At 47.8% G+C, this 20,833-nt stretch overlaps 3 protein-coding genes across 14 annotated transcripts in view; 2 read left to right on the top strand and 1 right to left on the bottom strand.

The window, feature by feature from the left end:
* LOC120822581 (fibroblast growth factor 14) overlaps positions 1-5,475 on the bottom strand; it is a 37,755-nt gene extending 32,280 nt beyond the window's left edge. Inside the window, exon 1 of the mRNA XM_040182363.2 lies at positions 4,109-5,475. Coding sequence (XP_040038297.2) covers positions 4,109-4,787 — 679 coding nt within the window. The 5' untranslated portion in view covers positions 4,788-5,475. The remainder of the gene's footprint in view (positions 1-4,108) is intronic.
* A 4,853-nt stretch (positions 5,476-10,328) lies between these two features.
* Positions 10,329-16,565, top strand: rcbtb1 (regulator of chromosome condensation (RCC1) and BTB (POZ) domain containing protein 1). Of its 6 annotated transcripts, none has more exons than XR_013467182.1 (16): positions 10,329-10,432; positions 11,224-11,386; positions 11,489-11,510; positions 12,097-12,358; positions 12,468-12,618; positions 12,732-12,898; positions 13,233-13,391; positions 13,479-13,586; positions 13,675-13,817; positions 14,016-14,079; positions 14,503-14,629; positions 14,719-14,845; positions 14,932-15,083; positions 15,223-15,294; positions 15,370-15,961; positions 16,210-16,565. XR_013467182.1 is itself a non-coding variant. In XM_078099598.1 (15 exons), the coding sequence occupies exons 2-14, from the start codon at positions 11,248-11,250 to the stop codon at positions 15,285-15,287; spliced, it is 1,686 nt and encodes a 561-aa protein (XP_077955724.1). In that variant the 5' UTR covers positions 10,329-10,432; positions 11,224-11,247; the 3' UTR covers positions 15,288-15,294; positions 15,370-16,565. The 6 variants fall into 6 exon arrangements, 3 of the variants coding, with proteins under 3 accessions (XP_077955724.1, XP_040038255.1, XP_040038263.1); XR_013467178.1 differs by having other exon boundaries at positions 10,333-10,432; positions 15,164-15,294; XM_078099598.1 differs by having other exon boundaries at positions 15,370-16,565.
* Positions 16,213-20,828, top strand: cdadc1 (cytidine and dCMP deaminase domain containing 1). Of its 7 annotated transcripts, XM_040182352.2 has the most exons (14): positions 16,213-16,320; positions 16,712-16,950; positions 17,189-17,341; positions 17,599-17,699; positions 17,800-17,977; positions 18,230-18,527; positions 18,607-18,813; positions 18,905-19,029; positions 19,275-19,324; positions 19,578-19,747; positions 19,851-20,040; positions 20,123-20,171; positions 20,280-20,371; positions 20,460-20,828. In XM_040182352.2, the coding sequence occupies exons 3-14, from the start codon at positions 17,242-17,244 to the stop codon at positions 20,493-20,495; spliced, it is 1,596 nt and encodes a 531-aa protein (XP_040038286.2). In that variant the 5' UTR covers positions 16,213-16,320; positions 16,712-16,950; positions 17,189-17,241; the 3' UTR covers positions 20,496-20,828. The 7 variants fall into 7 exon arrangements, with proteins under 7 accessions (XP_040038286.2, XP_077955747.1, XP_077955742.1 ...); XM_078099621.1 differs by having other exon boundaries at positions 16,712-17,341; XM_078099616.1 differs by having other exon boundaries at positions 20,123-20,371; positions 20,460-20,678.
* The last annotated feature ends 5 nt before the right edge of the window (positions 20,829-20,833 follow it).

Below are 20,833 nucleotides of genomic sequence, written 5' to 3'. Positions count from 1 at the left end.
TCATTGCTATTGTATCCACACCCGGTACCTTTTTGTCAGTTTAGCACTAATTTGTACACAATCAGGCTCCTGAAAGTGTGTTGAAATTGCCAAGGAGGATTGAAACAGATTGGACGATGAATATCTTTAACATACAATTTAGAAATTAAATATAAATGCATCTAACTATAGTATAGACAGTATGTAAGCCCATTCCCGCCACTGAAAAGGAAGGAATGAGATAGTATCTCATTATTATGACTTAGTATCTATTTATTATTACTTACTATATCATAATTATGAGATACCATCTCATTATTTTGCTTTAGCTATCTCATAGTCATGACATAGCTTGAATGAGGACGGGGCGTATTTCACAAAAACTTGCTCGTCCCAGTAAATAAAATACAACCTTCTGCAGGTAAAATCCTCTGAGAGGAGACTAGCGGCCGTTCAACAACAGCACACAAGTCATATGATTACATCGTCACTGTCCACATAATCGGCAACACCAGGGACACAGGACGGGTCAGGTAATACAGTTTGGGAGAGTGAAGTGCGTTCCGAATGGCACACGTAGGTCACATTTGGGAGTCAATCACATTGAGTTGGTTAAACTATCCTCCGTGTGCGTCATCCATACATTGCATTAGGGCTCATCAACAGGTGACTTAGAATTCAGCAAATAGACTGTAGACTGTGAAAATCATCTTTTGGTAGTTATATTTACGCCGTGGCAACACAATACTTTTCTTTGCACTTGTTACTTAGACTTTTAGGTGGATAAGCTTGTGAAATTGCGCGCTGATGATAAAGCTGCAGTCGCAAAAAAGAGAGATCTGTAACAAATTTCCGTAATCCTATTAGACAGAAAATCATTCAATTTTTTCCCAGAGTGCCAGTGGAAGGGCGACAGAAACATCAGCCCAGAGCCTTAATCTACATTACACATAACGGTATTTTAGATGGCATTTACAATAGACACTGCGGACATAATTGTGTACAACAGAGCACATACTCATATTCTCCGAGTCCATCAGTTAACATTTGACAAAGTCTTAAATAAAGGTCTGTAATTTCATACACATCATTGGACATCCAGGTGGTTCTCAGCCATACGTTTCATACATAAGGGAAATATGCCCTCATCCCAAGGATAGTCCTTGAGATAACAGTCCTCTTGGGATATTTCTGTTTTAATCAGCTGGTGGAAGGAAATTCCTATTCACAAACCCAGCTGTTGGGCTTCCATGTTAGAGATATTTGAGGTAAAGGTCAACTTTGATGTTTACGATAGTCTCCCCCACTGTCTTCCCAGAGGACTTTAACTAAATAGTGCACTTCAGACAAAACTGTCCACAAATCCAGAGTCAGCAAAACGCTGCCTGCTCTCCATCTACAGCAGGTCCATATTTCACCACCGGCTGCTGTGTGTATCACGCGTAAACACACAGGGAGAGAGGCCATTCAGTATCTTTTCTTTAATTAAAAAGAGAAAGTGACAGCTGAATGGTCCTGGCTGCTATCAATCCATACGAGCCAGGCTGCAGGTCGCTGGTGGGAACTTCGCTTTCTCACTGCGTGGAAGTGTGTGTGTGTGTGTGTGTGTGTGTGTGTGTGTGTGTGTGTGTGTGTGTGTGTGTGTGTGTGTGTGTGTGTGTCCCATCCCAGTTGATACATTTCATCCTTTTAAGAGGGAGTTCATAAACTGCAGAGTAAGTGTAGGACAGACGAAAATCCCTGCTTGTGTATCACAGCAGAGTCCAGCCTTTCTAGCTTCAATGGGCAAAGAGGAACACGGTGTGAAAAGGAACAAAAGCAAGGAACACAACCAATCATGTGCCACTTCCCAGATTGCAGCTTGCAGCGTGTTGGCAGGCGGTGAGAGGAAGCGTTCAGTGTTCAGCACATTTCTGCTCTCACCTGTGCCAACACATCAGTATCGATTTTGTTTGTTTAAAACCTTCAATCTGCTAGATTAGAGGTTTGCGTTTAGGTGCTAAAAGCTGATGGCGCTTGTCGGAACCACGCGTGCACATTTCTCCTGAAGTAGGTGTTGATGGAGCACAAACAGATTTCACAGGAAACGACCAACAAGCCTTTCCTGAACTTTGTTGACCCCTTGTTGTAGTTAAAGAAGGGTTCAGGAAATGTCACAGATCAGACTCGGCGCTTTGACGTGCTCTTGAGGAGATATTTACAACTCGTCCCTTCTCTCGCACGTCTCTGCCTCAAACTAGAGGTGGGGAGGGTGGGGGGGGGGATTTGATGCAAATGTTGCGTCACCATGACACCAAGCTGCAGTGTTTATACAGATTTGATTTGTCATGCTTTTGTCTTCTTCACACATCAGCTGTAAACCACGGGGACGGTACTTTGCAACAACAACCAGAGAGAAAAGAGAAAGACACAGCATTTGCGTCTTTGACCTCATCCCATCACACTTTGGTGCTGACTGCACGCGAGGTTACCCAGATGTTACCTCAAGGGCGCACACAGAGTGATGGGTATGTGTGGAGAAACCCAGCAGAGGATTCTAGGAAACATTCAAAAGCCCACAGAATGACCAGGTAACATTGTGCCATCTCAGGACGGTGTGAAGAGGCCCATTGATGCCCCCGTAGAGTTTTCGCTCAACTCTTTTAACAGCTTTGTGTGAACTCGTTCCGCTCATACAACAAAACCAATTTGACTGTTTGCCTCTAAATGTCACTGGGTGCAGGTCGCAAGAGAAAAGGTGAGACGAGGAGATCGGTTTAATCTGGTATTTAATAAGGCTTTAAAAGAATTGTGTTTGGTGTGTTTGCTTGGCAGGTGGGTCAACTTTCATAATCAGATATGGCGGTTCGCACACTTCGAGCAGTCAAAGCAACAGAAGGTTGTCCAATCACAGCTCAGGGAACGCCATAAAACTCAAGAGTTGACTGAGCAAATGTTTGATGTTCTATCTCACCGGGAACAAATGATATGATCTTTATTCTTATAATGTCAGCTTTTGTGAATTTTTGTTACTGTATTTGCTTTTAATCCCACTCAGATAGCATCTTCGTTCAGTGCAATGATAGTTTTTGCTATCATTGTGTTATACAACATTTTCATAAAAAACAATAGCTAGCGGCCATCTGACTTCAAATAGTGGCCTCGTGGTCGGCTGATGTCCTCTAAACACTGTGTGGAGCACACAAAGGCCAACTTTCGGATGCAATGTCAATATGCCAATAATGTCAACAAAGTCAACTTCCTGTTGCCAATGCCAATGTCAATCTCTGTCCTGTTCTCATTCAGAGTGCAGGGAAAATCTGGAGCTATTTGGGGATCTATCAAAGCATTTAGCATAAATGTATTTCATTGCTCTCCCTTTGGAAATACATGATAGGAATCAAAAGAAAAATCTGAATCCCACTCTTAATTATATCAGTCCTGCACCCTGTTAAGGAACTCGTGACAAGGCAGGTTCCTCAATCCTGATCTATGAAGTTATTTACACATATGCAATAATCCAACCAGACGCTGGACACAATTAGCTCACCTCAATGAAAAACTTGCAATCAACATTTTACTGCCCCGTGAGGTCAATCCCAGAAAAAACCAGCTGACCAGCACAGCATTGCCTCCAGTGTTCCCTCTCATAGTCAAAGTGAAATGACTGCGGACCGCAATAGAAACACGCTCTTTCCAGTTCCTTGGCGTGCAGAATGCACAGAGAAAGTCTAAATAAGGCCATGTGCTGTTTAATCATGCAGGGTACATGAGCCTGAACGGGTCTGCCTGCTGCATTACACTCCCAGCATCCCTGCCAAGCGCGGCACGCACTGGGTTTTCGTACACGCACCGCCACTCTACTGTTTCTGTGCTAATAAGTTTTCACCCCCCCTCTCCGAAATCCTTTCTCCAGATGCCCCCAATCACACACCCCTCCCTTCCCTGAAAGGCACGCACTTGCTGCACAACTGCGACTGCAGAGAAACACCAGCAAGCAGCCGAACAGTGCAGTCTGGAGACGAAATACACACGTACACATCCACACTCACACGCAAAGAAACGCAATAAAGTATTTCTCTTTCTTTAGCATCTCCGCACATACACGTGCAGAAACAGAGCGAGAGAGACACACACACAACAAACTCACCAGTTGGGTTCTTGGTTTTCTTGAGGCTACTGCCACAAAGACACTGCAGCATATGCGATCCTTTGCTGAAAATGTTGTTCCAAATAAACCGCATGGATTTGGCGGGGGTGGTGGAGGAGGAGGAGGAGGAGGAAGAGGAAGAGGAGGTGGGGAACGAGAAGCGCTCCGGATGCGGCAGCCTAAAATTCACCCACCGCATGGGGGCTGATCCGCCCCCCTGTTTGCATGCCAGCAGTGCCGGCCAGCTGTTGGGCTCAGTTCGGCGGTGCCTCGCCCTCCCGATCTGCACCATAGACAAGAACGAGAGCTGGAAGCCCGGCTCGGAGCCGGGTTTCTCGCCCGGTTCCTCAGCGAGCGCGAAGATCAGCAGCCGCACGTACTCCGCGTCGAACTCTTCCTCGTGCGGCAGGGAAAGAGCGACCGCCGCTGCGCTTACCCCCGCGGTGTGCGCCTTCGGATTCCCCAGCGGTGGGTGGTCCTCAGCGGCGGAGGGGGGGTCGCTGCTGATGCTGCTGCCGCCCGGCCGCCGCGGCGTGCGAAGCCCCCGGGCGCTCCTCTTCAAATGGCGTCGTCTGCCGCGCGGCAAGGGGAGAGGAGCGGTTGACACGCATGCGGCGGCGCTAGCGGGAAGTCGGTGGTACGCGGCAGCTGTCGGCTTCTGCACAAAAAACCATTGCATATTAGTGGGGATCGCAGGGGTCGGTGCGTCCGTCCGCGCGGGAGGGGAGGAGGAGGGGAGGGGTGCGGGGAGTCCGTCAGCAAGTCGGTGGCATCCCTTTAACAGTACAGGCTACAGTAGACAAGTACTGCAGCAGGGGGCTTCTTCCCAAGCACACACACACACACACATACACACTCAGACACGCTGCACGCGAGTTGCAGAATCGACTTTCAGCAGCAGCGCTGGTTCCCAGGTCTCCGGTCCCCGGGTCTCTGGTCCTATCCGGTTCCCAGATATCTAGTCTGTAGGTCTCCGGTCAGTGAGAGCGCAAGGAGCGTTAAACCGGGCAGGTGAATCACTGCAGGGAATCTCCGCACTATCACACTTCTCCTCTTTTAAAAGTCCTTGTGAATTATTGATCCGCGTCTCGGCCTCCACTTCTCAATAATCCATAAGATCCAATGCGCCAAGATACTGCTGTCTGTCTGTCTGTCTGTCTGTCTCCTCTTCCTCTCCTCTCTCCCCCTCCTCTTCCTCACCTTGCTAACGAGAATAAGCTGCCGGACTGTGGCTCTACTACCGAAACTAAATGAGAAGCGGTGGAAGAAAAAAAAGAAGACCGGTACCGGTCTGGTGCTTCAGCGTCTTCTTCAGCAGCGCTCGAGACGACCGACGGGCCGGTGAGGCACGAGGAGGTGCAACGACTATCTATACCTGACCAACAACAAAGTGAGAGTGATTTTACAAAAAGACATTTCCGGTTGGCATCTTCAAAACACAACATGTATATTTGTTCAATGTATTCGTTTCAATAATTAGATGAAAATAACAGGTCCCTAAAACGCATTAATACGTTTATATTTACAAATAATTATTACAAAATGTGGCCGTTGTTATGATTTGTTTACACTTCAAACCGCCTATAAAGCTCGAGCTCTTTTTCTGTGAATAACGAGCAGTCTGGGTTGCCTTCGATTTTTGTTCTGAAGGAAACCGTTACTTCCGGTTTGCCTGTGTAGCTTGATGCAGCCTACACACCGAGAGGAGCTACTTTACGCAGACACGTGGTCCCCACACCGTCAGCATCTGGGCTTACTGGATGTGAATGACAAGTTTCTTTCTTTGGGAGGGTTGGTCGACGACATAGTGCCACTGCGAGACCCCCACCTACCGCAGTTTCTACTGGCGTTTTACGCGTGCTCCCCTCTTTGTCGAAGACGTCACTCCAAACTAATCTGTCCGCACGACTCCCGTGCAATGGTATCACACACCTGTTGCACGACTCCGTTCTGAACACTGGGTTTGAAACGGAGCTGGAAAACAGCGCAGCGGTTCTTGACGAGCGAGCTGGCGCTGTCCTTGGTGCTGAAACATAATGCAGAAACCTCTCCAGTGGTCAGCTGTTGCGTGTGCACGCGAGCTCTCTGCCCCGTAACCGATTGAACAACATCCACGACGAGGAGCAGGACATAGATTTAATTCAGTTTGTGGATATACAATTAACATCGTGTGTCTTGGTTTTGGAGGGATAATTCTATTTCAGATCATGTTTAGATGGAAACATCCATCAATGTTTAGTCCCCTTTTTCCCAAGAGACTTTTAAAACACACAAACCGTTTTCTGTGGCTCATTTGCCTGTGACCAGTCTATTACTAAAGCTTAACTCCAAAACAGCAGTTGTAAGGGGACCGACTTTCATGTCTATAGTGCCTATAATGTTTGCAGTATGGTAAAAAAATGTATCTGAGCTCACAAAAAAGGTGTTTTTGGTGAAAATTTAATTTTTGAACAACCTTTTATTTTTTTTTAATTTAAACAACTAGCTATATTGTCTTCAGCAAAAGATGAACATGATTATGAATGCTAATCCATTAAATGAATTAAAATATCATAAAATATAAAATCTATGTAACATGTAGTTGAATTACCGTAATCTGCTATTATTGTAAATTGACAGCTTTATGCACCAGGGTGAGTTACAACAATGACAAACCCTGGTTCACAGCGGAACTCAGAACACTACGCCTGCAGAAGGACCAGGCATTTAGGAGTGGGGACAAAGACTTGTACACAGAGTCCTGACCCACCTGAAGTCCCTCACCGACCCCCTCCTGGACCCCCTGCAGTTCGCCTATAGAGCCAACAGGTCTGTGGACGATGCTGTCAACATGGCCCTCCACTACATCCACCAGCATCTGGACTCCCCAGGAACCTATGCCAGGATCCTGTTTGTGAACTTCAGCTCTGCTTTCAACACCATCATCCCGTCTCTGCTGCAGGACAAACTCTCCCAGCTGCACGTGCCCGACTCCACCTGCAAGTGGATCACAGACTTCCTGTCTGACAGGAAGCAGCACGTGAAGCTGGGGAAACATGTCTCAGCCTCTCGGACCATCAGCACCGGTTCCCCCCAAGGCTGCGTTCTTTCCCCTCTGCTCTTCTCCCTGTACACCAACAGCTGCACCTCCAGTCATCAGTCTGTCAAGCTCCTGAAGTTTGCGGACGACACCACCCTCATTGGACTGATCTCTGGTGGGGATGAGTCCGCCTACAGGTGGGAGTCTGACCATCTGGTGTACTGGTGCAGTCAGAACAACCTGGAGCTCAACGCTCTAAAGACAGTGGAGATGGTTGTGGACTTCAGGAGGAACAGAGCCCCACCCTCTCCATCACCCTGTGTGACTCCCCCGTCAATATTGTGGATTCCTTCCGTTTCCTGGGCTCCATCATCACCCAGGACCTCAAGTGGGAGCTGAATATCCGCTCCATCACCAAGAAGGCTCAGCAGAGGTTGTTCTTCCTGAGGCAGCTGAAAAAATTCAACCTGCCAAAGACGATGATGGTCCACTTTTACACAGCCATCATAAAGTCCATCGTCTGCTCCTCCATCACCGTCTGGCAGGCTGCAGCGTGTCATCCGCTCTGCAAAGAGGGTGATCGGCTGCAATCTGCCGTCCCTGCAGGACCTGTTCGCTTCCAGGTCTCTAAAGTGAGCTAAAAAGATTGTAGCCGACCCCTCTCACCTCCGGACAAAACCTGTTTGTGCCCCTGCATCTGGCAGGAGGCTGAGATCCATCATGACCAAGACCTCCCGCCACACCAACAGTTTTTTCCCGTCGGCAGTCGGGCTCATCAACAGAGCCCGGTCCCCCACTGACTGACCATAACATTCCACCGGTCACTCTCCTTCATACTGCACATGTCACTTTAACTATAATTTTTCGTTCGTCACTTTGTCGTCACTCGTCACCTTGTCACTTGTTCGATAGTGCACTTTATTTTTAATATTTTTTTACTTTATTCTCTTATTTTATACTAACCCATAGCCTTATTCTACTAACCCATTGCATTAGCATTTTATTTTTATTTTATTACTTGTGCACTGCTGTCTTGTTGTCTATTGTCTGTTTTGTGTCTACTGTCACGCACCAACCGCCAAGACAAAATCCTTGTATGTTTGACATATTTTGGCAGCAAAAGTGTCCTGATTCCTGACATATTGTAAGATACCGTTAAAAATGCACCGTAAATTTACAGCAATTTGCTACTGCTGTAGATGTTTTCAACCCAGATATTTGTATTTTTCAAAGTGTACAGTTGCAAGTGGATTCCCACTCCATCACAGACCAACAAAGAACTTCCGAGAACAGAGATCAGTCACGGTAAACGTGTGATAACGCTCACAAACCGCCGCGTCTTCTGCTCATGCAGTCTTCTGCTTTTTACGCCTGGCACATTTTCTTTTTAAAACACCTGTCAACAATTTAACGTTCTGAGGAGCATTTGTCACTTGTCATCAAACTAGGCTCAATATCATCTGTGTGCTGTGTGAGAGGATTCGGCTGCAAACAACCACAGCTGTGTGTGTCTGTGTTTGTCATATGGCTGGAGAAGGAGGAAGAAGAAGTCATGACAAGAGTGAGGGTGAAGCAACACAGAGAGAGAGAAGGTGAATGAGGAGGATGAAAAAGCAGGGGAGTGCGAAAAGGAGGAAGCAAAATACTAAGATCCGAGCTAATGCATCACATGCAAATTAAGCGAGGTAGATATTAACTACAACACTGAAGAATATAATTTACGTCACCCAAAGCTTCTCAACTTATTATAAACCTGATCGCTGGACTATACAAATGAGAAAACTTCTTTAATTAAAAGGATATATTCATTATTTAACATAAATGTGAGTTGTTGCCTCTCTTTGTTTTTGGTGCACTTTCTGCCTATCGTGATTAATTATTGATCTATCTGAATTGTATTGCATGGAGACAGATCTGAGACAGTATAGACATGTTTGGTAAAAGAAAAAATTGGTAAATTGAAGGTAGAATATAATCTGCAGGAAAAGTATGAGGACCGCAATAATTTGCCAAAGTGAAAATACTGTCACTTTTAGGAATTTGACTGCATCAAAAGAAAGATGGTTTGTGTAAAAGCTTGTCACAGATAAAACATAAAGAAACAAAAATCCTCGACAGAAACCCAAAATAGCAATAGACACCGGCTGGAAGTGCAACAACACCAATCTAATGCGTTTTCAAATGATGTTATATAATTTTGTAATAAACAGATTTCACAGACGAGTCCATTGGACAGCAGCGATTGCACATGTTTTTGCAGCATAAAAACAGGTGTAATTAATAACGTTAATTGTGGCCCTGCTACTTTTTAGCCTTGTAAACATGGACTCACTGGAATCACAATTGAGAACGGAAGCATATTTAATTTGATCAATTGACCTTGCTATGACATGTGAAAATATCTGTTATAAAAATAACAATAATGACTACAAAAAATACATTTACACACATTTTAAATGATACAGTATTGCACTGGCTATAGCGAAATGCGGGCATTGCACTCTTTTTTCAAGACATGTGTACAATAATATGCGTCACCAACCATGACGTTTAATCAATATGTAATACAAATACAAATAAATAAAGTAAAACTAAGTTTACGCCGGCCTTTACTTTACAAATGAGTAAAGTAAAGGCCGGCGCATGCTTCTGCCAGAACAACAGGCGGAGTGACGTGTTTTGTTGAAGACGACCTAGAGAGTCACGTCTATTTATTTATTTGTTTATGTATTTATCATAGACTTTATTGCCCCGTGCATCGCCACTGCTGCTTTTCATCGCGGACACAGTTGTCCCGTATTTTCCTCCACAACTTTATTCACCTCTCGACCGGCAAACCGACGTTCGTGGAGATCTCGTGAATCCAACCCGCGTATACAAGCCGTCATTGGCGGGTCACGCAAGGGATTTCTTCCGACAAAAGTTCTTCAATCTGATCCGTTCTCTCGTAAACATTCTTCGTTTTAATAATGGCGGTATCGGGCTGTGAAAGCGGAAATGTGAGACTCCGTAAAGGATGCAGTTAGCAGATCAATCGCAGCCTGGTGCGCTGCGGGAGGCTTGCGTTGCTTGCGTCAAGCCTAGAAAAATGTCTCGACACACGCAAGGACGCAAGGTGGTGGTGTGAAAAGCGACGCAAGGGACACGCAAGGGGGGCTTGCGTCAGCGTCGCTCTGAAAACGCAGAAGCGTGAATCAGGCTTAACTTTAACCCTTCTTGGGTTTACTCACCTGGCTGGACGTCGTTTCTCGTCTACCTGGTCCGTGTTCAACTTCACTGCGTCTTCATTTAACTAAAGTGTTAAGGTAAATATATTAGCCCAACCAGTCCAGTCCCCTAAAACCTGTCATCTAACGTTAAGCCTTTTTTATCCGAATGAGGCGGTAGTGGCACTTAAGAGCACAAACACTTCACCTGCTGACATAGCTCAGCTAAAGGAAGTACGTTTCTAAACTAACGTAATGTTAAAGTTGCCGATATTAGTTATCTGAATCTGTCAAGCGCGAATATTGGCATTTTGTATTTTGGCTACGACCAGAATTCCCCTGTTTTCGACGCAACAACGTGGATGCGTTCGATTTGTGTACATCTACGTGATTGCCGGGCGGTGAATTAAATAAGTTTTTCCCTCACCCGCACGCAATACTTCATTCTTTGTACACTTAATGTAGAGAACTTTAAATCCAATATTTGTGTTTCTTTTTAATACACGTATTTGTATTTGATATCCAAAGATGAACAGTACTTCTTCTGGGTGGCAGATTTATCGAGTGTCGGAGATGTTCTGGGACCGAATCGAGCGTCTCACAAAATTCAACACAACCAGACTGATGAGCCCAAATTCATGCTGTGTGGCTCCATCTGCTGGTTCTCAAAGCTATTACAGGGAAAGACTTATAGAATAAAAAAAATATATATTTGAAAAGATCGCAAATGTCACATAATGCTTTTTTCCCGCCAATACGGATATGCATCAAACTCGATTTAACGTTAAAAAACAATACGATTCACATGTTTCTGTCTAAGCTCCGGGGCAAACGCTGATTTTTATAGTCCAAAATACTGGACCTAATAATTAAATGAAAAATTGAAAAAGTTTTTAGAGACAGCAGTCCCACAAATGACCGGAGGGGGGCAGCAATCGGCACATATGCAGTCTACTCTGCCGAAAGTAGAAGAGACGAAGAAGAAGCTACAAACACAAACAACCGTTCAGTGCATCAGCTGGACCGTCCACAACACCGGGCACACGATTTCAGGTAAATTTATACCGAAATGCGTTGTAGACGTGTGTGTTTATTTTCTACTTACAGCGATACGGATTGTTGTAATTAAATATGTGTTTGTTTATCTTTTCTCAGTTGCCATGGAGCGATGCTTTAGGTAGGAAGAGCAAATGAAAAGCGCTTAACTATTAAGCCACTAGCTTTTTATTGTTTGCCGTTAGCTTCAGCGCACCTTCGCTTGCTGTTATTATCAACAACAAAAAGCTACTGCTAACGTTGTCAAAAAGGGAACCGCTAGCCGGGAAACCGAATATTTTGCTAAGCTACTATTGAGAGAACGCATTGCCCAAATCTACTCCACATATTTCAAAGTTCGGTAATCATTTAAACATAGCCAGCGATAAATCCAACTAAATTACAACTCCTGTCCATCACCGTCTGAACGTGGAGAAAACGGATGTTTTTTATCTGTTAAATGTGTCCTTTTTTAAGTGGCCGCCTAGTATGCGGTTATAAAGCTTTGCAATGTTGTGTGCTGCTTTGAATGCATGTTTTCTTGTAGAAAGTTAATTCCTCTGCTTCTGATTCATTCATATGGCTGCAGGTCCATATCTGTATTATCTGTCTTTACACAGCTCTGTCTCCTCATATCGTTTTTAACGTTGAATCCTGTCAGAAGATCCGTCATTTTTTTTTCTTCTGAATGTGATCATGACTACCTCCTGTCTTCTCCTTCCCCTTAGTGTCAGCAGGGATGATTCCGCTCCTTGCTCCCCACCTCCTCCTCCTCGCGTTCTCCCCTCTCCATTTCCTCCCTCCTCTCCCCTGTCAGCCCTGACTGCCTCCCCACAAGACGGAAGGCTGAGTTTCGCGGGAGCCATGGTGGACGTCAGTAAGTGGCCCCTCTTTTCTCTGCTGAGCACCGAGGAACTGGCCACAGTCCGGCAGGCCTGCGTGTTCGGAAACTCTGCCAATGAAGCCATCTACATCACACACGCCAATGAGGTGCGTGCGGTGGACTCTGTGTTCATCTCAGTCGGAAGCTTTTAGAAACCTGTTCTGTTCTTGGCACTGGTTTCTTGTTTCTTTCGATGAGGGTCATTCTTTTCCCCAGGTCTTTGTGTTTGGGTTGAACAGCAGTGGCTGCCTCGGCACAGGAGACAGTCTAAGCACCATTGTGCCGAAGAAACTGGACTTCCTGCGGGGGAAGAAGGTCGCCAGCCTCAGCTATGGAAGCGGGCCGCATGTCCTGTTGGCCACAGAGGGTCGGGGGCCTAATCATCCAAGCTATAAATGCCCGCAAATCACACACCACCTCTACTTGCTACCTGTCCGACCATGTGCTCAACATGTACCAACCAATGTTTGTTTGTTGCAGACGGACAGCTGTTTGCCTGGGGCCACAACAGCTACAGTCAGCTGGGGAATGGGACCACCAACCAGGGACTGTCGCCGCTGCCGGTCGCCATCAACCCACTGAACAAGAAAGTGAAGGAAGTGGCGTGCGGCTCGCATCACTCCGTGGCCCTCACTGTGGACGGAGAGGTGGCTGTTTCTTTCATCTTCTGTCACTGGTGTCGTCTTTCGAATGCCGTTTTAGGCCTCATATGGCGTAAATGACAACAAGAGCAAATCTACATGTACGAGTGTGTCTGTATTTCACGTTGAGATTCAGACGGGTCACGTGAAAACCTTGACGTAGCGACTGCGTCGGACTAAGCTGCTTATTTTTAGCGCCGAGGTATTAAGTTGGCCCTTAATTAGGCTGTGTGCACGCGTGTGCGGCAGGCAGCTGATACCCTGTTAAGTACACAGTAGTTCATTCGAGGGACTTGTGTCCTGACCTTTTTCCTCACTGCCCCCCCCCCCCCCTCTCCAGGTCTTTGCGTGGGGTTATAACAACTGTGGCCAGATTGGCTCGGGCTCCACCGCCAACCAGCCCGGCCCCAGGAAGGTCACCGGCTGCCTGCAGGGCAAGACGGCGGTCGGCGTCACATGCGGACAGACCTCTTCCATGGCGCTGGTTGACAACGGAGAGGTGTGACTGCGGCGTGGAATCCAAACACCCCAACTCTCCCACGCGGAGGAAAAACCTGAACCATGAAGTTGTTTGTGTATATTCCAGGTTTACGGCTGGGGCTATAACGGGAACGGGCAGCTGGGCATCGGGAACAACGGCAACCAGCTGACGCCTTGCCGCCTCGCGGCCCTCCAGGGGATGTGCATGCAACAGGTGAGGCCAAACGCCGACTGGGGAGGTTATCGGCATCAGGCGCTTTGTCTCTGTGCATGACTCGACTCCCCCCCCCGTTCTCCCCCAGGTGGTCTCGGGCTACAGCCACTGCCTGGCGCTGACTGACGAAGGGCTGCTGTACGCCTGGGGAGCCAACACCTACGGCCAACTGGGGACCGGCAACAAGAGCAACCACCTCAGCCCCGTGCTGATCATGGCGGAAAAAGAGAGGTGAGGCGGCGACGTCTTTTGTGTTTTGGAGATTCCTCCCGGCCCTGTTTTGGACTCCTGTTTCCTGTGCTCACCCCCCCCACCCCACCCCCCGTCCTTTTTCCGTTCCCCGGCCTCAAGCAAAGAGCAAAGAGGAACTTGTATAACGACTTCCAGACATTCCTTGTAAATATGTTCCAATTGGTTCTCGTTTGTCAGGATTGTCGAGGTCGCAGCTTGCCATTCAACTCACACGTCAGCAGCCAAGACCCAAAGCGGTCAGGTATATATGCAATTAATCGTGTCTACAGTGGCCCCCGATGTATTTTGTGGATTTGGGTATTTTCTTGGCTTCAGAGTTTCTCTGATTTTGACCTGGCTTCTTATCGGTTACAGATAACAGCTTTTATTTCTATTTTGCAGGATTGAGTTTTGTCAGGTTTTTTTCTTCAGTTTTATGTGGGCCTGTGTGTTCATTTTCGCGTCATGGTTAATCCCCCAGAGCGCACTGTTTTCCCTTTTTTATTTTTTCTTCATCAGCACACATTTTGATCACAACTTTTGTCTTTTGATTACCAAATTGAGTGGATCCTTTTTATAAAAATGTTGATGAATATAATTACCTTATGATACCTGCCTTATAAAGTGCTTTACAAGCCACTTAGACTTGTCTCATTAGGCCATGATCATGACTTTTATCCTGCAGGTGTACATGTGGGGTCAGTGTCGGGGTCAGTCCATCGTCATGCCACACCTCACTCACTTCACCACCACCGACGACGTCTTCGCCTGCTTCGCCACACCCTCCGTCATGTGGAGGCTCATGTCTATGGGTGAGAGAGAGAGAGGGAGAGAGATGATCCAAATCCTTTCTCCCATAACAATCACACGATGATATTTATTTCCGTCCGCTTCCCCCCAGAGCACGACGACTTCATGACCGTCGCGGAGGCTCTGAGGAAAGAATTCGACAGCCCGGAGACGGCCGACCTCAAGTTCAGCGTCGACGGCAAATGCATTCACGTGCACAAGGCTGTGCTGAAGATCAGGTCCAAAAAAAAAAAAGCACTTCATTCTCCCCCCCCCCCCCAACCGTGTGTTCACTCCGGATAACGTGTGTCGTTGTTTCGAGTAGGTGTGAGCATTTCCGCTCCATGTTCCGCTCCCAGTGGACCGAGGACCAGCAGGACGTGATCGAGATCGGCCAGTTCTCTTACCCCGTCTACAGGTCCTTCCTGCGGTTCCTCTACACGGACACCGTCGACCTGCCGCCCGAGGACGCCATCGGTCAGCACGCGCTAACATTTGTAAAATACTGTGTTTTGTCATTGGTGGGGTTCAATATACACGTGTGTGTGTGTGTGCAGGCCTGTTGGACCTGGCCACCTCTTACTGTGAGAACCGTCTGAAACGCCTGTGTCAGCAGATCATCAAGCGAGGGATCAACGTGGAGAACGCCTTCACCTTGCTGTCTGCCGCCATACAATATGACGCCGAGGTACGACCTCACACACGCGCGGGCGCGAATGTGTCCCGGTCAGCACTTTTATTTTCTCCCTTTCCTTTTTCCCAGGACCTGGAAGTGTTTTGTTTTCGGTTCTGCGTGAACCACCTCACTCAGGTGACTCAGACGGGAGCCTTCTGGCAGGTGGACGGAGCGATGCTGAAGGAGTTCATCAGCAAAGCCAGCCGCTGCGGGGCCTTCAAGAACTGAGCGGCGCCGTTTAATTACGTCGGGTCGGATCACATGCCGAGAAGCTTTCTTGAAATGTTGTTTTACGTGTTTAACCAAGAAGAAGAAGAAGAAGGAGGAGGAAGGGAAAAAAGCAGCACTCGCAATGTGGAATTTCACGCAGCATTACGGACGGATCCGAAGTCATCGGACGCTTCCCGTCCAGTCGATAACAACATCACGCTGCGTTGTTTTCACAACACGCTGTACCTGAACTTTTCATATTTTTTTTTTTTTTTTTCTCGAGGTTTCTTTTATATTTTTTATCGTCTTCCTTTTTACTGCTGGTGAGATCCAACATAGAACAGAGTCTGTGTCTGTTTGGGACCTGAAAGAAATGTTTAGGAAGAGCAGCTTTGATAAATACAGGCCAGGACCCCCGGACCACTGCACTAAAACACGTCTTTGTGTTACATCTGCTTTCCATTTCTTGGTAAGTTAACCCCACTTTAAAGCACAAGACACTGCAGGTTCTTAAGCAAGGTCAACTTATATTATAGTATTATAGTAAGTGAGATATATTGTTTGTATTTTGTCAGCTTGGGTTTATGATGACCAATAACTGCCTGCGGGTCCTTGTTACTTCTGTGGCATTGCTGGTTAATGCAACGCAAGGAGTGTTACTGGTTGAGTCAGAAGCTGAAGTCAGCTGACCTGACAAGTTTGAGTTTCGTTTTTTAGGTTTCCATTTCTTGATTCATTCACATGCTGAAGACAAGCCATTGGGTCCGTCCTGCGCTACATCGTAGTGTCAAAAATTCTGTTGATTTATCAAAGACAAGTATCATTCAGGTAAGAAATGTTAGGTTTCCGCGCTTTAAAGGTATTCGGAGCAAATACAGTCTTTGTTTTAGATAAAACTTATTTTAATTGATCCAGTTACTGTATTACGTATACTTTTTAAAACTTTTCATTTACACGGTGATCAGCAAGAAATACTGAGAACTCTAGGAATTTTTTTCTGCGTTTACGTAACTGACATGTTTTTCTATACGTCTATTTACTTGAAACAACCACTCATAAATCACTTAACTCTGCATTGTTTCCATTTAATGGGTTTTATTGTTAGTTCATTCCTACTGTGCACACATTCCCTGGCATGATGCTCTACTTCAGATATGGTTATTAAAGTCTTCTAAAGAAAAAATGCTATTCAGCGTTTTATTTCGCTTTTTATTTTAAGGTGGCTCACTTCGTCAGAGCAGTTTAATGTCGTGGTAGCCTGCTGACACCTGGTGGACAAAGTCGGGTACGACGTGGGCCTCGTTTCCCCGCCCCCTTTTCTACGTCAGAGGCTATTGCGGAACTAATCCGGATCTTCGTCAAGCCAACGACTATTAGCCGCGACCAGGTCCAGCGTATCGCGCAAGTTACGTAACATCATGCTACAGGTCCTTGGGCGGCGATAGGAGCACATATAAGGTCAGTCCGTCCGTGGAGAATATGTAGGATAACCCAGCGCGTAGTTACTGTAAGTTTAGCAGCCGTACTCGGTGATGCTCTTGTCGCTAACTGATGACTGGACGTGGACTTGCTAGCGTTAGCTTATTTTGAAAGCAGCGGCCGGAAACAGCGTTCACCTGTTCACATCCGACTCAGGACCAGGGCAACGTCAAAGCAGGTCGAACTCTTCTCTTCCTTCTGGCTGCTCCTCCCGTAGTGGATTCGGGATTCGGGGGTCGGGGGGGCACCGGTCGTCATATCGCTGATTGGATGGAAGGAAGCGAGATGAAGAACCCAGCCGAACCGGGTCGGTCCGTACCGGGTCGTGACACCAGAGACGGCGGCACCCAGACTGACAGCAGGATACCAGGTGAGCCGGAGGGAGGAATAGTACATGGTAGGATTGTTTAGTGTCGTGTTGTGTCGTGTCATAAAACAGCTGACGCGTGAGGAGATGAGAGTCCACAGGCCATGATAAATAACAATAACACTCGTCAAGATTATCTCCTAAAAGCAAGGGATTGCTGGGTGGTATGTGTGCGACTCAGATGAAATGCGTCGCCACGGCAACGAGGACAACAGGATGATTGGCATAGACCCTGCGTTTGGTTTTCGTCCCTCCTCCAGGTCCTGATCCCAGGCTATCAAAGGAAAACCTGTTCACCTTGTTGAGTTTGTGGATGGAGCTCTTCCCGCAAGAGCAATCCGAAGAAGATGACCACAGCGAGGTTGGTGTGCAAACACAGAGATAATACGCCATACTGAAAAAAATGTGCAAAGTTGTGACAGTGGGTTACATGCATCATTTACCATCTGCCGTGTTCCCAGATCCGCGGGACGGGTCTGGTGGTGGTGCGGGACGGCAAGGTGGTGGGACTCCTCTGTTCTGGACCCGAGCTCCACGCGGGACAGGCCGCCATCCTCCAACATGGTGCCTGCTTGGCTGGCTGTCAGTTGTACTTCTCCCGGCGACCCTGCGCCTCCTGCCTCAAGATGATCATCAACGGTGAGGAGACGGTGCTGAACTCGCATACTTTTTTTTTGCCAGGCAGCTATTTCTAAATCTGTTACCAGGTTTGTCGGCCAAGTTCCCCTTAAGTTCAAGGTCTACGTACAGTGGAGCATGTGCTCCGGTTGCTGTCACACTGTTGTAAACTGTACAATCACACCGACCTAATGTACATCGGAAGTGAGCTGAACTTTGGATCGCTTGGCTCCGCCTCCCCCACAATGCACAATGCTGCTTTCTCTCCTCCAGCCGGAGTCAGTCAGATCTCCTTTTGGCCCGGAGACCCTGAGCTCAGCATGCTGAGGCCCGGCTCGGCGAACCACTCCAGCTCCCGCGGTGCACCCGGCTGCATCTCGGAGGAGGCCGCGCTGGACGCCGTGGCAACGGAGAAGCTCAAGTCCAACAGCCGCCCCCACATTTGCGTGCTGCTGCAGCCGCTGGCGCAGGGCCTGGCGCAGTTTGTGGACGAGACTTCCCGGGGCAGCGATTTCATAGAGAGAATGTCCGACGACGAACCGGGACTGAATACAGAGGAGCTCTTCAACGGGTACCAATCCTTAGCGTCTCAATGCCTCAAAGCTAAATGTTGCCGTGTTGCACCTAAGACTTTTCCTCCCGCTTCCCAGAGAGCGGACGAGACACCTGAAAGCCTTCTCCAGAAGACTGCTGATCAAGACGCCCGAGCAGCACCGGGACATTTTGACCCACATGGGCCTGGAGAACTTCTGCGTGGAGCCGTCCTTCTCCAACCTGAGGCACAACATGAGGGAGCTGGTGGAGGTCCTGGCGGCGGTGGCGGCCGGCGTGCCACAGCAAGACTACGGCTTCCACAGGTCAGAAAAACGCTCGCGGGGCCGTCCGCGTGCCTGCAGGGTCGTTGGGCTGGGAGGAGTAGGTTGACCGTGTCGCTCCTTGCGCAACCAGGGAGCAGCATTCCACCCCGGAGCAGTCACCGGCCGAGTCCTCCCCGCCCGCCCGCCTCGAGGTGCTGTCCCAGGAAGGGGCTCGCCATTGCATCATCCAAGCCAGGCTGCTGGCTTACAGAACAGGTCGGGTTGTGTTTTTTTTTTTCTGTTTGTCACGCAACTCGTGTCCGGTCACACTGAACGACAAGAGGTTAGAAACACAACGAACAATAAGCTGAGGATTTTCCTCTTGCACTTCAATATTCATCACTACATCCCAAAAAAGGACTAAGTCAAAAGTTTGAGTATCTCGACTGGGACTCTGGAGGCGGAGCCTGTAGGACATTATTCCAGCCTCAACATGCAAAACTGTAATTTTTTTATTCCAGGAGACCCAAAAGTGGGCGTGGGTGCCGTCATCTGGGCCAAAACACCATCGGTGAGCTCCGCTTTCTTTATTCGTTTAGTTTCTATTTTTAACAAAAGGTGCACAATCAAAGTCTTCATATTCAGCGTGCATTACACGAGACTAGTATTTATCTTCTCATCTGACATATGTCCCAAAATGGCAAATAAATCTTCTGTTTTAGGAGCTAAAACAAACATGAATAATGCTTTAAGTTAATATGAAGAGTTGATGGCATTAATGTTCCTCTTAATATATTTAAAGTGGAGCTGCTCTCTCGTCCCAGGCTGCCAGTAATGGAACGGGGCATCTGTGCCTGGTGGGTTGCGGGTACAACGCCTACCCAGCAGGCTCCCACTACGCAGAGTACCCCCAGATGGACACCAAGCAAGAGGACCGACAGAGACGCAAATACAGATACATCGTCCACGCCGAGCAGAACGCCCTCACCTTCAGGTCAGAAACCCTGCCTGGCTCCGCTCCCCCCCCTCCCGGCTCCGCCCCCACTCCCCGTCTGATCATTGACCCGGTTGTCCCCCACCCCCCTTGACGCTTTCAGGACTCGCCCCATCAAACCCGAAGAGCCCGCCGTGCTGTTTGTGACCAAGTGTCCGTGCGACGAGTGCGTCCCTCTGATCAGAGGAGCCGGCATCGCGCACATCTACACCAGCGACCAGGACCGGGACAAGGACAAGGGGGACATCTCCTACCTGCGGTTCGGCGGCCTGAGGAGCATCGGCAAGTTTGTGGTGAGTGAGGCCCCCCGGCGTCCCGGCGCGGTAGCCGAGGGAAGCGGACGGAAGGTGATGCTTTTTCCCCTGTTGTTCACAGTGGCGGAAGAGTCCTGCGGTTGTCCCGGCGTCGCCCCCCCCCCACGCCAGTGAGTTCCACCTCGTCGCCCTCGGGCATCGCCCCAACGCGCCTCGACCGCTGCGAGCTTTTGCGACCTGCAGTGTCCTTTTTCCTCTTCTTCTTCTTTGCGTTTCAGATGGCTGCACGGGCAAGCATAGCAGGCCGGCCGAGCGGGAGAGCCGCAGCAACAAAAAGCGGCGTGCCGACAATTCCAACGACTCGGCGACGGTCAGCTGAGCGCAGACGGAAGCCAACGGGACACCTTTTAAAAAAAAATTTAAAAAGTGCGCTCAGATTTTATATTTCATGGTTGCAGATGGAACTGGGGGGAATAAACGCTGCGTCCCGTTGATGAATCTGCTGCTGCGCGTTCGTTGCCGTGCCGACCCCGAGGACGGCCAGACTGCAGTAAAGAGGGACAAGCCAAACAATATATTTAAAATAGTAATATGACCTGTGATATGTGGATTTGTCCATCATTTTATTTTTTTAATGGCTAAATAAATGTATTTATGAATCTTTAGCTATTCCAAAAGGCCACTGCTGTGAGACTTATTATATTACTGATATTCATAGCTGTAAGAATCAAGGAACTTATAAAAGAAGTATAAAGCGGTACTCTGGTGGCATTACTTGTATTCATCAATCCAGTGTTGAGGAATAAAGATTATGAGCTCCAGTGTAAGTTAA

This window comes from Gasterosteus aculeatus, chromosome 1 (assembly GCF_964276395.1).
Source record: "Gasterosteus aculeatus chromosome 1, fGasAcu3.hap1.1, whole genome shotgun sequence".
Classification (NCBI taxonomy): Eukaryota; Metazoa; Chordata; class Actinopteri; order Perciformes; family Gasterosteidae; genus Gasterosteus; species Gasterosteus aculeatus.
The sequence above is the reverse complement of the archived record's forward strand: the minus strand, read 5'-3'. Positions and strand labels throughout refer to the sequence as shown.